The 14,250-nt window shown below is 37.6% G+C and overlaps 1 protein-coding gene across 1 annotated transcript; it reads right to left on the reverse strand.

The window, feature by feature from the left end:
- Nucleotides 1-8,637: 8,637 nt before the first annotated feature.
- Nucleotides 8,638-11,698, reverse strand: LOC126612611 (uncharacterized protein At3g27210-like). Its single transcript, XM_050281074.1, has 3 exons — nt 11,221-11,698; nt 9,444-9,524; nt 8,638-9,236 (listed from the first exon to the last, which is right to left on the reverse strand). The coding sequence occupies exons 1-3, from the start codon at nt 11,438-11,440 to the stop codon at nt 8,830-8,832; spliced, it is 708 nt and encodes a 235-aa protein (XP_050137031.1). The 5' UTR covers nt 11,441-11,698; the 3' UTR covers nt 8,638-8,829.
- Between the last annotated feature and the right edge of the window lie 2,552 nt (nt 11,699-14,250).

Genomic DNA, 14,250 nt, shown 5'->3' on the forward strand with positions numbered 1-14,250 from the left:
CAGTATTCACTTTAACCCAAGAAAAAGGAGGGGGGAGCCAAAGAACAGGGACAATAGAAGGAGCTTTACAGGAGTTAGGCGATATTCCAAGAGAAACTAAGAGTTGCCTATCCAAAGTGCCTCGTACATGGCCAGGGGTGAGAGCTCCAACCTGCCTAATCCAGGCCGAGGTGGAGCGGTAGAGACGTGAGAGGGAGGGAGGTTTGCCTTCAAACTTCACTTTATTACGCATCTTCCAAATAGCCATTAGTAAGAAAAACCCTGAAGCTATCCAGACATTGCGAAGATGTGGAGAAAACCGCTTTGACAGAAAAACAAGCCATAGATCAGAGAGGGAGCAATTTTCTAAGAATTACATTTATGTTTCTCGGTCTTTTGGTTAAAATCAAGTGAAGTCTAATAACTACAATATTATATATAACGCCATCTTTCAAAAGTATAAGATAAATGTGAGATCAAATGAAGTCATTACTATATTTTTATAATGATGTATGATATGTATTTTTGTTCTGAACATAATAAAAAATCTCTCACCATGTAAATAGTCTCATTTATTTGTAAGAGTTGTCATATGAGGCCAGACTATCCTATTAAAATTTTCCCAAGACGAAACTGACACTGCATGCAATTGTTCGGAAGAATAATTCAAATAAAACCGTTTTCGTTTCACCTGGTTGCCTGCTTCCAGGGCATTATATAGCCTGAAGATAAATGGACGCAGAACCGAGTGGGAAAACGAGTGAGATATTATGTTGGCTTGAAGTGAGGGGCTTTCCACGTTCTTTTCAGTGATGTGGCATTGTGGGTCCCTTCGGGACCTGACTTTTCAGAAAAGAGATCCTCTCCGGATCTATCTCCAAAGCCCAGGTTCAAGTGATCCAAACCTTTGAAATTTGATCTAACAGTAAAAAATTATCATAGTTTTTAAAAGTTTTTACCAACTTATCTGTTTTTAACCGTTAGATCAAATTTCAAAAGTTCAAATAACTTAATTCTTGAACTTTTAAGGAGAGATCCAGAGAGAGGATATCTTTTCGACTTTTCGTATCTTTAAGAGACCGATTGTGTATTATACACATAGCATTTGAGATTGGCCACCCTGCAAGCAAATAAAGAATTTTTCGCTGGAATATTGCAGTTGCTATTTCAAGACCTGAGAGCTCTGAACTGGAGATCAGGAAGGAGGATTTTTTTCTTTGAGAAAGACAATATGTGGGCGCCATTTTACGACCCTGTGATTACCTAACGACCCATCCAAAACTGCAAATTTTAAGACTAAAGAAAAATCTTCGATGCGACAGCATGGTCACGTCATCTGTATCGCTATTTTCATAAATTGTGAAGTGCAAGATAAGATAGAGTTACGTGAAATTATAAAGTTGACTGAAGCTGACGTACATATGACATGATTAGGCTGCTTTACTGATAATTTTGTCTAACATAAATGGATTAAAGAGGTAACACCGATTATACTTACCTTCACAATTTCACTATATGTCGGTTGATCATGTTAGGGAAGTCTAAGAATTACATTTATGTTTCTCGGTCTTTTGGTTAAAATCAAGTTAAGTCTAATAACTACATCATATATAACGCAATCTTTCAAAAATGTAAGATAAACGTAAGATCAAATGAAGTCATTATTATATTTTTATAATGACATATGATATATGTATTTTTGTTATGAAGAGCTTAAAAATCTCTCATCATGTAAATAGTCTTATTTATTTGTGAGACTTGTCATACGAGGCCAGACTATCCTATTAAAATTTTCCTGAGACAAAATCGACACTGCATGCAATTGTTCGGAAGATTAATTTGTCTGTAATCTCAAGGAGGTCCAATCAAATCGTGCGTCATGAAACATGATAAGTACCAAAGTATTGTCTAATTTATACATTTGAGTTGGCGTTCTGCAACTCAAACCAAAGTTCTCATCGTGGAATTCATGTGAGTGCATGTGGCTTGGGCAACTTTAGAATCGACTGCGATCCAAGAACAAGTACGAGTTCGCATTGGAGTTGACCAACTTAGGTTAATTAGGTTATCGTACGTCAAAGAAATGGGAGATTCCTCGAAGCACCAATCTGTTTGTTGCTGTCTAGGTTGTGCAACATTTTATACGTTTTCAACACATTCCATGGGGTAAGGCCGTTGGCTATACATTCTCTGTACTATATCTTGTTAGCAAAGATTTCTTTAAAAAAATAAAAATAGAACAAGATAATTTGAGCACAATAATTGCAATAAAATATTATCTTCGTTTTTTTTTTTTAAAGTAGATAACTTTTATTAATTAAAAAAATTAGTATAAGATTAACTCAAAAACAATTTGAATACAAGCATAGCTTAAAAAAATAAGAGTAAACCCACAACAATAAAAGACTAGATTTAGAAGACTATTGCCTCCATGCTATATCACATCAGAGGCGCCACCATTCCAAGTCAACCACCACCACTAAAAAGAAGAACCCATGAACAAACTAGATAAATAAAATGAGGGTGAGGGAGCCATCAATGCAAAAGTGCTCCTATAATTCTACCAAATAAAGCTAATAGCATTTAACAACCACCTAACATCAAAGTACGCGGCCGAGGAGAGACACCTGATGGACCAAGTAGCAAAGGTTTGTAGTGGAGACTGGGAAGAAACATCTAAGGAAGAGAGGGGCATAAAAGTTAGATATGAGACAAACTCAGGAAAATGGAGACAAAAGCTCAAAGAATACTAGAAATTAAGGGCCAAAATGAAATAGAAATGCAGGGAGGCAAAGGAGATGAGAAAGAAGTAGCTGGGTTTGGCAAGTAAGAGGAGTTGCCACCGACCCCCCTCAAAAGTAGGAGTTTGCGGCAAGGGGGTGTTAGGGTTTTTTTAATTTAATTTTTATTTTTTGGCTTTGGCAAGAGAGAGTAGCACCCAACTTGACTACGGACAAGTCCAGCGGGGACAAAATGTCCCAGCCCTCAGTCCAAAAAACGTGCCGGGCCTCTGTCAATCAAGTCCAGCGGGTGAAATGAACTGGTACCCAGCCCGAGCTGGGCAATGGACCAGCCCAAAATAGACTGAGCAAGAAGCTGGCCTATTGGCCTGGCGCGTGCGATTCACGCCGGTTTGGCGCGAGTGCCCGAAAGGGTTTCAGAGCCCGGGCCCGCGTGACAGGCGCACTGACTCCCCCCCCCCCCCGAGTTGGCGACGTGGCTTTCTTTCGGCCGTTGGATTTCCAACGGCTAGTTTTCTAGACCGTTGGATTTCCAACGGTAAAAAAAAATTAAATTTTACTTTTAACATAGACCGTCGGATCAAAGATCAACGGTCCACTTTTTTTTACAAAAAAGTAAATAAAAAAAAAAGGCCCCAACGATCAGAAATATGACCGTTGGCCACGTGGCAAGTCCCGGGCTCTTGGATTTGAATATTTTTCAAATCCAACGGTCCAGATTAATTAACTATATTAAAATTCATTAAAATTTATTAAAAAATACAAAAAAATTATTAAAAATTACAAAAAAATTTAAAAAAATTACAGAAATATTTGAAAAATGTTATTTTTTTCCTATAAATACCTAACCCTCATCTTCCACCTTTACACCACATTTCAATATTTTCTACACTTTCTATACTATCTACATTTCAATATTTTCTACACTTTAAGAGAAAAAAATGTCTTCGTGGAAGCTCATTGAAGATATTACATTGTGTGAATGTTGGGTTCACACTACTCATGACCCGATTACGAGTAATGAGATGGATAAGCGAGAAATGTGGAGTAAAATTACGAAAGCGTTTTGCGATGTACATGGAGAAAACGCCAGAACTAGTCAAGGTCTTCAAGGTCGTTGGAAAAAACTCAACGCATCATTTACTTGTTGGAAAAACGCCATCTCTCATGCTTCCGGTAACCTCCGTAGTGGGACAAGTTTAGCGGATCAGGTAACAATATTTTTATTTATTTATATGCATTCCACCCACATCAATATTTTTATTTATTTAATTTCGTATGTAATTTTTATGTTATTTCTTATGTAATTTTTATATGCATTCCACCCGCATCAAAATTTTAATTTCTTATGTAATTTTTATTTAATTTCTTATGTCATTTTTATGTAATTTATATGCATTCCACCCTTATCAATATTTTGAATTTATTTATTTGTGTTACACCCGCATTTTTTAACACTATGTTATCCCACTTTTTTATAGACACTACAAGCTCAAGCATTCTACAATTCAAAGAACGGGAACAAATCATTCACTAAATGGGAATGTTGGCAAATTGTCAAAGATTGCCCTAAATACAAAATTGTGGCAACTGGTCCAGAAGTTGTCATGCACGGTATGGGTCTACATAGTTCTCCAGAACCAGACATGGCCGAACAAGAAGCCGACATATTTCAAGACACGGAAGGGACGCCTGAACAAGTGCCCCGAGACCCAACCCACTCGTCAGTCCCTAAGGCCTCTAGGTAAAAAGGCGTCAAAGAAAAAAGGTAGTTCTTCAAAAAATGACTACACTAAATATATGGAGGAACTTGCTCGCCAAGGTGAACTAAACTTGGCACGAGAAAAGGCTAGAGATGAGGAAAAAGTTGCTGCTATGGCAGCAATATTAGCAGCTACTGAGGCCCGTGATGCGGCGGCTGAGAGACAAAGAGAAGTAATTAATCGAGAGAACGAGCTGGTTAGAAAAGCACTTCATCGAGAAAATGAATTGCTTCGAGAAGAAAGGATGGCTCAAGCAGATCGTGACACTATGAGCAAGTCTCTAGTATGACTGTCTCCGAATTCTAAATATTTTTGGACATCGGAAAAAAAAGATGTCATGCGTAGGAGGCGTGCAAGAGATGCGGAAACAAGTCAAGGGGGTTCTAGCTACACAAATCATGGCAACCAAGATCCTAGCACCACATATCCTAACTCGAGAGACTTTATTTAATTTCTTATGTATTTTTATGTATTTTATTTCTTTTTTCTAGTAGAACTTTATTTAATTTCTTATGTTTTTTCTTTTTTTAGGTTTGAACTTTATTTAATTTTTTATGTATTTTCTTTCTTTTTTCTTTTGAACTTTATTTAATTTCTTATGTTTTTTCTTTTTTTAGGTTTGAACTTTATTTAATTTCTTATGCAATTTTAATGTAATTATTTATTTATTTATTTATTTTTAAAATTTTATTTCTTTTGTACTTTATTTAAACACATGAAATAAGATTACATAAACTCACCAAATAAATTTAAAAACAAAACACATTACATAGAATTACATAAACTCACCAAATAAACTTAAAAACAAAACACACTACATAGAATTACTTAAACTTAAAAAACAATACAATTTATTCTTCAACCACAAGCCTCATTCTAATTATCTTCGCCTCCATGCAATCCCTACTGGTGCTCAATCAAGTCATTCTGGCGGGTTACGTGCCAGTATGGCTCTTGCACATTAGTGTACCGCTGAACGATCAATTCATTGTAACGTCCATCACATTTCAACGGCTCGTGTTGCACTGGATCTTCGGTCCGGTCATGAGCACAATAGATACGTGTTCTTGAGTTGTTCATCGGATCCGGCTCATATTCATCGACGGCATCATAATCATACTCATCTTCAACAATCATGTTGTGGAGAATAATACACGTCATCATGATGGATCGAAGAGCCTCGACATCAAACATTCTAGCTGCAGCCCTGACAATCGCCCAACGAGCTTGCAGGATACCAAAACAACGCTCGACATCCTTCCTACACCCTTCTTGACATTTTGCAAAGTGTTTTTCCTTTTCAGTCTGTGGATGTGGCACTGTTTTGACAAATGTTGACTACCTTGGGTAAATGCCATCTGCAAGGTAGTATGATCCCTCGTATTGGGTACCATTAACCCAATATGTGCATCTCGGCGAGTTTCCTTGCAGCAGTTCGTCGAACACTGGGGATTGGGCAAGGACATTTAGGTCATTCTGAGCTCCTGGAACACCAAAAAAAGCATGCCAAATCCATGTATCAAATGAAGCCACCGCTTCCAAAACGATGTTTTTGGCTCCTTTTCTGTCGCCATATGCTCCTTGCCACGCACTTGGACAGTTTTTCCAAGTCCAGTGCATGCAGTCGATGCTTCCAATCATGCCAGGGAAGCCTCGCATCTCACCCTTCCTCAGAAGCCTTCGCATGTCCCTTGACGTGGGTGTTCGGAGGTACTCTTTGGTGTAGAGGGCTTCAATTGCAGAGCAGAAACGCATCAGGGACTCCAGAACAGTTATTTTTCCCATCCTCGCGATCTCATCCACTTGATCTGCAGATGCTCCATATGCAAGCATTCGCAAGGATGCCGTAATTTTTTGCTCGGGAATGAGACCTAGAACATGAAAAGCATCCTCTTTTTGCACAAAGTATGAATCATGGTTGCAAATATCACTCATGATTTTGTTGAACAAATGTCGTTGCATTCTAAAACGCCGTCTAAAAATATGATCAGGGAATATGCTATTGGGAATACAATAATCTTCCAATAGATTTTTACCTCGTTTTTCCCTTTTTCTATCGAGGTTTGCAACACGTCTTGGTTTGGCTATCTGACCCACGGCTTCCATGACACGGCGGGAATGTGAGGCATTCTGCCTTCTATGGTGATCATCATCATCCTCCTCCATGAAGAAAACCTCATCTCCACCTCCACCTTCCTCGAGATTGGCCATTTCTGCCTGTTGTGCCAACAACCTTTGTTGTTGCTCTTGCAACTGCTTATACACCCTTCTTGAAGAAGACATTGTAATAAGAACTCAAGATTTGAAAACGATGAACAAGGATTCTGAGCTAAAAAGAAGGATTGAGTTTGGTGTGAGGATGGATGTAGGGATGTAGGGTTTATATGGACAAAAAAAGAAAGGATGAGGTTCTGGACAATGCCACGTGGCACTACGTGATTGGTTGAAAATCTTATCGAAATCTTGGCTAAATTATTGTAAACCGGAAGTGACACGTGGCGTGTCAGGATTGGTCGAAAATATTTTCGGAAATCTATCCACAAAATAGTACGTTCGGATAATGACACGTGGCATGACGTGATTGGTTGAAAATCTTATCGAAATCTTGGCTAAATTATTGTACCACGGAAGTGACACGTGGCGTGTCGGGATTGGTTGAAAATATTATCGGAAATCTATTCACAAAATAGTACGTTCAGATAATGACACGTGGCGTGACGAGATTGGTTAAAAATCCTATCCGAAATTAAAACTATTTTATTTTTTTATTCTTTATTTTAAATGGGTTAAAAATCTTATCCGAATTAAACTTAAAAAAAAAAACACACCAAATAAATGCGTTGGGTGCCCGCATTTTTTTAGGGGTGGAGATGCCTTGGCCTATTACTGTTCACTCCAGTCTATTACTGTTCATTTGAGTGGATAAATGCGCTGGGTGCTGACGCAAAGTCCTTAGAGGTGGAGTTGCTCTAATAGCTCAAGCTCAAATATTATCTTGTTTAACTTACAATTATATCGTGTGTGAACTCATTTCTATTGTTGAGGATATAGTAGTTGCTAATGAATATAAATCTCATATGCATCTTAATAACAAATTTTGATATTAGTAGCTACCCCATAGATTCCACATCTTTGTGAATGAGTTGCCACATGAGACAGTCTTATCCAAGACTTTCTCAAAAATAGTAACTTACATTGCTCAATAACACGTCAAGTAATAATAATAGTATATTCGCGTAACGTGTCATATAAATATTTTTCATCCTTGAATGTACCATGTTGAGCAGTGAGCATTCCAACACCCCACCCTCGATGAGCCCATGCCTCATTGCCTATCATCTGAAAAAAGAATTGAATAATTGCAAACAGTTGCGAATTATGAGCAAAAAGGAATGAGCTAGTGCCTTCATTGTGGAGTGTTGGCTTTTTTTGCTACACAATCCTTGCTTTCACATTGACAATATTGGTGAAGAAGAATCAACGCCAGTAATTGAGCCACTTTCTTCAGGTTCCACTTTATTTTTGTCGAGTGGCAAAAATATCTTCAAGACTCCTACCAAGGAATCAGTTTATAACTTTTCACACTGGCTTGAAAAAGGACTTCTTCCCACTCCTCCACTAACAGAAAAACTTGTCTATCCGCATTCACCTAATCCATCTCTCATCTCAATCACCACGTGATATTTACGAAAATAAAAGGCTTGCATAAAATATAGTTAGTTTGTGTAAGTTTTTCTTTTTCTCATTTATTTTGTCTATCATATATTCATGTAATCTTTTTCTCAATTTTCCTCACCACTTGACATCTACGAGCGAAAGGGCTTGCATGTAATGAAGTTGCTCCGTATAAGTTTTTCTTGTTTGTTGCATTTCACTTCAACCTAAAATGTACTCAGTCCAGAATGAGTTCTCTCAGTCATCTCCCTTGATTTTCAAGTAAAGCCCCATGGCCTGAAATTAAATGTTCGGAAAAATCATCCTCATGTACGCTTCTCTTGTTAATTTGCTTCAGGAAAGTGATTTTCAAAAACCTTAATATTTTTTTAATGTAAATTGAATAAATCAAAATAAAATGAACGAACAAAATAAACGTGGCTTTCTCTTTCTCTTTAATTAAATATGCAGTAACAACCTTCCTACTAAGATTTCAGTGGTGTTGTAAAATACTCATAGCATTGGACATTTTCATCCTTACTCTTTACATGCCCTGCATCCCCAAAATTCGTAATTTCAACAGCGGCAGCAAGGATCTCTAGTACTTTACAAGATATTGAGGTCGAAGTTTAGAAACTCGAGCGGGTTCTTAACTTCTCAAATTTACACTATTACGATTTCAGGAAAAAGTATCAAGCTTTATCACCTACAGCAATGGTAGGGCTCATCTTCTTCCTCTGACTCGAGCTGCGGCAAGAAACTAAGCTCGGAAGGCAGCACTGCGAGGTCCTAAATGGCTTCTTCGTCTCAATCGCAGTTGGAACATCTCCACTTATTGTCCTCTCGCTACTACACACGGAATCAGTTCCATTGACAAACTTTGGAGGGAGGCTGGCTGCAGCTGGCGGTTTTACTTCATTGTCCGCTTCTTCATCATCTTTGAAGCTCTCCTGAAAAAGCTCAAGTAGTTTCTTCTTCTTTTCTGTTGGCGTTGGAGTTGGACCAGGAATTCTGTTCTCGAAAGGAGTTTTGTCGATTAGAGAGGAACCAGCGGGTAAGTACTGATGGACAGGAGTGTTGCCGCGAGATGGAGTAAAATCTGCACGGGAGGCAATCAAAGTCGCAAAAAGTTCAAAACGAAAGCGAACAACAATCCTGCATTTTATGTTTCTTGTGGCGCAAGCAAAACTAACAATCCATTTTCTCATGAACTTTTACATTCAGCTCATCGAAGCAAAAAAACGTAAAGAAAATCGTAATAATGTTGCAAGAAAAAATGGCTCGAAGCGTTCGACTAAATTCTTACCCCCATTCACACTGTAAAAATCATCTTCACAATCCGAGTCCAACCACTGCCGGGTATCAAAATAGGAATCCTCTCTACTACCTGCTCAGCTGAAACAAAATTAGGGTACTGGTATAGCCATTTAATAAAAAGCTTCCAAATGCTTTGCCTGAAACATCCATCTGACCAACACCAGCAAACAAATAGAAAACCAAACACAGGTTAATTAGATACAACTTAAGTTGGAACAGAAGCAATTAGGTACACCTTGCGAAGTTCACGACTTTTAGTAACATGAGTCAGATTCGAAACCATGGATGACACAATGAGATACGAAAGAAGCAAAGTTACACCATCTCAATGCACTAACGACGTCTAGGTATCAAATGATTCAAACTCATCACAAATATACATCATCTTCATTTCTGCTGAGTCAAATTAGAGATATGCTCCAACCAAGTAGAGTCAACTACCATCAGGGATGTGATCCGCATACCCATTTACATCGTCGACACACCATTATTATTTACCCCCTTTACATCGTTGACACATCATTTCACCTACTACTATACCAAACGTTAGTTGGTCTCTAAACACTACACATTCCCACACGTGGTCCATCCATCGCTTAGAGATTCACAAGATACTTCACGCTAAAACTGGTTCTAGTCAATAATTTCATCGATATTCATCCCTTTGAAATGAAGGGAAAGCACCACAATCTCAATAAGTTATCTATCATTTCTCTAAAAGAGAAATTTTAATGACTCTGTCTGAAAAGAGACTTTTCTTGGATTGTCTGCTATTCATAATTATTCAATTTTCGTACTAACATTAAAAAATATTGTGTCAAAAAAAATAAAGTGATAAAGAATTCATAGAGAGTTCCACTTTTAAAAGAATCCGCTTAGCATTACTCCAAAAACAACCTAACCCTATTTGTAGCAACAAACGCACACCTACTGAACGTCCCATTGGAAGACATTGACTTCTACCAATCTCTTATGTAATCTGGGCAAACTAAGGGTCCTAAAAGTTCACATTTTTCTACATCCAGGAAGTGACACAAAAAATTGAAATTCAAGCTTGGTTTTTTTTTCCCCTGCAAAAGACAAGGGCATGATCATAAAGTTTAGGCGTACTTCTTGTCGAATTTGTAAAAATACGTGACGGATTAAAATGCTCTCTCATTTATTCTGGCATCCGAATTCGTGACGGATTAAATTGTTACATTCCTTAAAAAATAGAAATCTTTAAAGAAATCACATCACCAATTAAATCCACAACCACCTACAAGAATGTAAGGGCTATTGCCTTCCCTTCTTGAAAGCAATAGCATCATACTTAAAAAGGCAACTAAATAGATGGTGTCATAAACGTGAAAGCAATTTCTAACAGCTTCTACAAGTAACGAGGAGAAACCCAAATTTACACCGACTTAAACCCAAAAAAGTTAAATAAATAGTAGTTAACCACAAAATGATAAGCTAAAAGTAAAATGATTTTCGAATATCTTTTTTTCTAGTTGTACGCATCTCTGATTATTTCTGTCATTTGATTCTCGTGCATATGCAGAGAGAGTGTGTGCGACAATCACTTCGCACTCAATGCATAAACCTTTCATACATCTTATAATACAAGAGATCAAAAACCAAGCATAAGCACATGTTTTGATATTTTCAAAAAGTTTTGCCTAAGTTAGCGTGAAAATATGAGAAATCCAAAGGGCACATTTGATTAGTTTGACCAGAGAAGACCAAAAAACGAAGTCTTTTTTGTAAAAAGTGTGGTTTTTTACCGCAGTCCCGGAAGGTGGTGGCGTTGGCGGTGGCGTGAGAGGGCGACCATTGAGATTTAAGTGGAAGATCGGCAATCGGACGGTCACCATTGGAAGACAGTTTATCAACCTTGACTGGGAATGGTGGGATGACGAGCTTGTTGTCGGTTTTGGACCCGAATGAATGTCGGAGCTTCAAGACGGAATCTGCGTCCTTATGAACCGAAACACATGAACCCATCTGCCTATATATATGTATATCTGTTTCTATATATTCTCTAGAAACCCAATAATTTTCTCAGTGCCACTCCGAACACCACGCTTTTTTGAGAGAGAGAGAGAGAGAGAGAGAGAGAGAAAGGAGAGAGAGTAAAGTATGAGGAGGAGGAAGAGGAGGAGGAAGAGGAAGCGGCAGAGGAGAGAGGGCGTTTTTTGGCGTTATGCTTGGGACTACTGAGTGCCCAAATGCGTTTCTCGCGCAGAGAAAGAGGAAAGAGAGGAAGGAATTGAAAGGTAACGCTACGAGATGGTGTTTGTTTTCTACTGTTCGTGTGGAATAGTGGGTTTATAGGGTTGTGGTGCCCCACTGGGGCCGTTGAGCTTTTCCTCTCTTTTCTATAGTGGGAAATTTGTGGCGCCTGCTGATTCTCTAAAACTCAAAGCTGACCGGTGAGTCTCTCAACTTTTTGCTCTAGGGTTGAAAACTCTTTTAATATAAAAAAACTTGCCTGTAACGTAGACGTCATTGTAATTAACTTGAAATCCATTGCACTGTCATTTGATTAATTTACTAATATGAGATGGTGTTTCGTTACGGTATGTCATAGTGCTAATTTTTCGGAAAATTGTATATACGTGTGATGAAAATCTTTGTTACATAAGTTTTTTAGAAACGAAGAAGAAATGTTGAAAGTGATTAAATTATTTTTTATTTAAAATCGTGAACAGAAATTTGAGGGCATAAAATCACTATTAAGTCCTTGAATCGTGCTTTAATTTTTCTTAACTTGTGTCACTCTTAATATATTTTCTTTCTTTTTATTATAAAGTCAATGTTCTTATAAAATTGTTGATTGAAAAAGCACTTTGATTTGCCATACTAAAAATGAAGCTTAATAAGGCAGGCCAATGGTCAAAACCTGACTTCAACTACGAGCATGAAAATGCACAATTAAATGTGATTACTACAATAATCACGCTTAAATTAATTATTGTTTGTACAAATACAAATAAATATACATGCATACCAAACTCATCTCAAGGCCAGGATAGTACAAACACTGTCAATCGAATTCACATTATTTGTGCACATTTTTTTTAATTTTCAATCATTAAATCACTAAATTAAAAAAATTAAAAAATTAAAATTAACAGAGTATATAAAAAGTTATAAAAAAAAACATGTAAATAGCATCACCTAATAAAAATTAAAATCGTGCAGTTTGCAGAGAGTGCCGTGCTTTTGACAAGACGAAGCATAGCCAGTAGGTACCGTTTGGTATGTGGGACGGGACAGAACGGAGTGGGACGAGGTGTTCCTTCCCATATTTGGTGCGTCTAAAACGGGTGGAACGCGTTGTTCCACGGGATGAATTTTTGGTGAATTTTCGTTCCGCCTTACCCCTGGAACAACTCGTTCCACATCCGTGGAACACAAAATTATAACATCTCCGTCTCCTTCTTCTTTCTCCTTGTTTCCATCCGAGAGCATCTTTGCTCCCTCTCCGTTCCGTCTTGTCCCGTCCCGTCTGCATACCAAACGATACCTTAGGGAAACGGATTCTCTCTAGACCCAAAGGAATTGAGCTCAAGACTCAAATAATCCAAGCTATTGAAATTTGATCAATGGTTATAATTATTATAATTTTAGAAGAATTCCCTGTTTGTAGCCGTTAAATTAAATTTTAATGATTCAGATTATTTGATCATTAGACTGAGTTCTTTTGGATTCAGAGGAGATCCGGTTTCATAGTTTAGTAAGATCAGCAGGACACCTCTCCTCTCCGTGTTTCGTTTGAGTTTGACAGCTTTGCTTTATTAATGAATTCACTTGGTATTCTTTTTAGCCGACGTCTTGTCATTTCAATTTTGTATTATCTCCCCACTTATCTAATTAATCTAATCTAATATTGCATGATGACATTACAAAAGACAAATTGAAAGAGGTGTGTGGCTAAGAACATCAGTTGGGTGAAGTTTGAAAACGATAGAATTCAATTCACCCAACGCCAAGGGCCAAGGCTGTTACAAAATTGACCATAACCTAATTAACTTCTAAGAGTGACCCACCACTAATCGCACAATATCGTCTCATACTTGTATGTACCACATACTAGTATTACTAGTATTGTATGTGTGAGACTTTATCATACAAGTTTCTATACGATATATATATTAGTTGTAAAACTATTCGGTGTCATGTTGTCCTTTTCGATGTCAACTATTTTACATTTTTATAACAATGTTTCAAAACACACGTTCAAAATCCGCTGCTGGAGTGGAAGCCAGACTTGTTACCAGGAGGAGGTTAAAATGACTCTATAAATCTTCCCAGACTCCGAATGGATAACCGTGCCTTGCTATTCATTGTCCTCTATTTTTGAAAAAAAAAAAAAAAACCGCATCAAGCTCCTCGCTGATGTATGGGTCATGGTCATGGGTAAGAAGCAAATTTACTGAAAATTTTAGAATGTGAAATGAATATAATTGGAGTTTGTACATGCTTTTAATGAACTTCCAAGGTGCATTCTTAAATAGATGATCATGATTTTCCCGAGTCAGTCCAAAAACAATTCGTTATTTCACGCCAACGAGCTTAACCATTATCAATATGACACACTAAGCCTCCACCAATATGCTAATTTTTGTTAACCTAAGCTTAAATGAAGATAAGGATTTAGGGTCCTACACCTAAGAAAAGTATGTATGGATACGTGTGTGTAACTTATGCCACAAATCACCATGAAGTCCTTCGTCTTGTAACAGAAGCAAAGTTCATTTGCTTTTCCTTTTAATGCGATAAGTGCCTTTCAGTTTGCCCTGCGTAGGAGT

Source organism: Malus sylvestris, chromosome 17 (assembly GCF_916048215.2).
Source record: "Malus sylvestris chromosome 17, drMalSylv7.2, whole genome shotgun sequence".
NCBI lineage: Eukaryota > Viridiplantae > Streptophyta > Magnoliopsida > Rosales > Rosaceae > Malus > Malus sylvestris.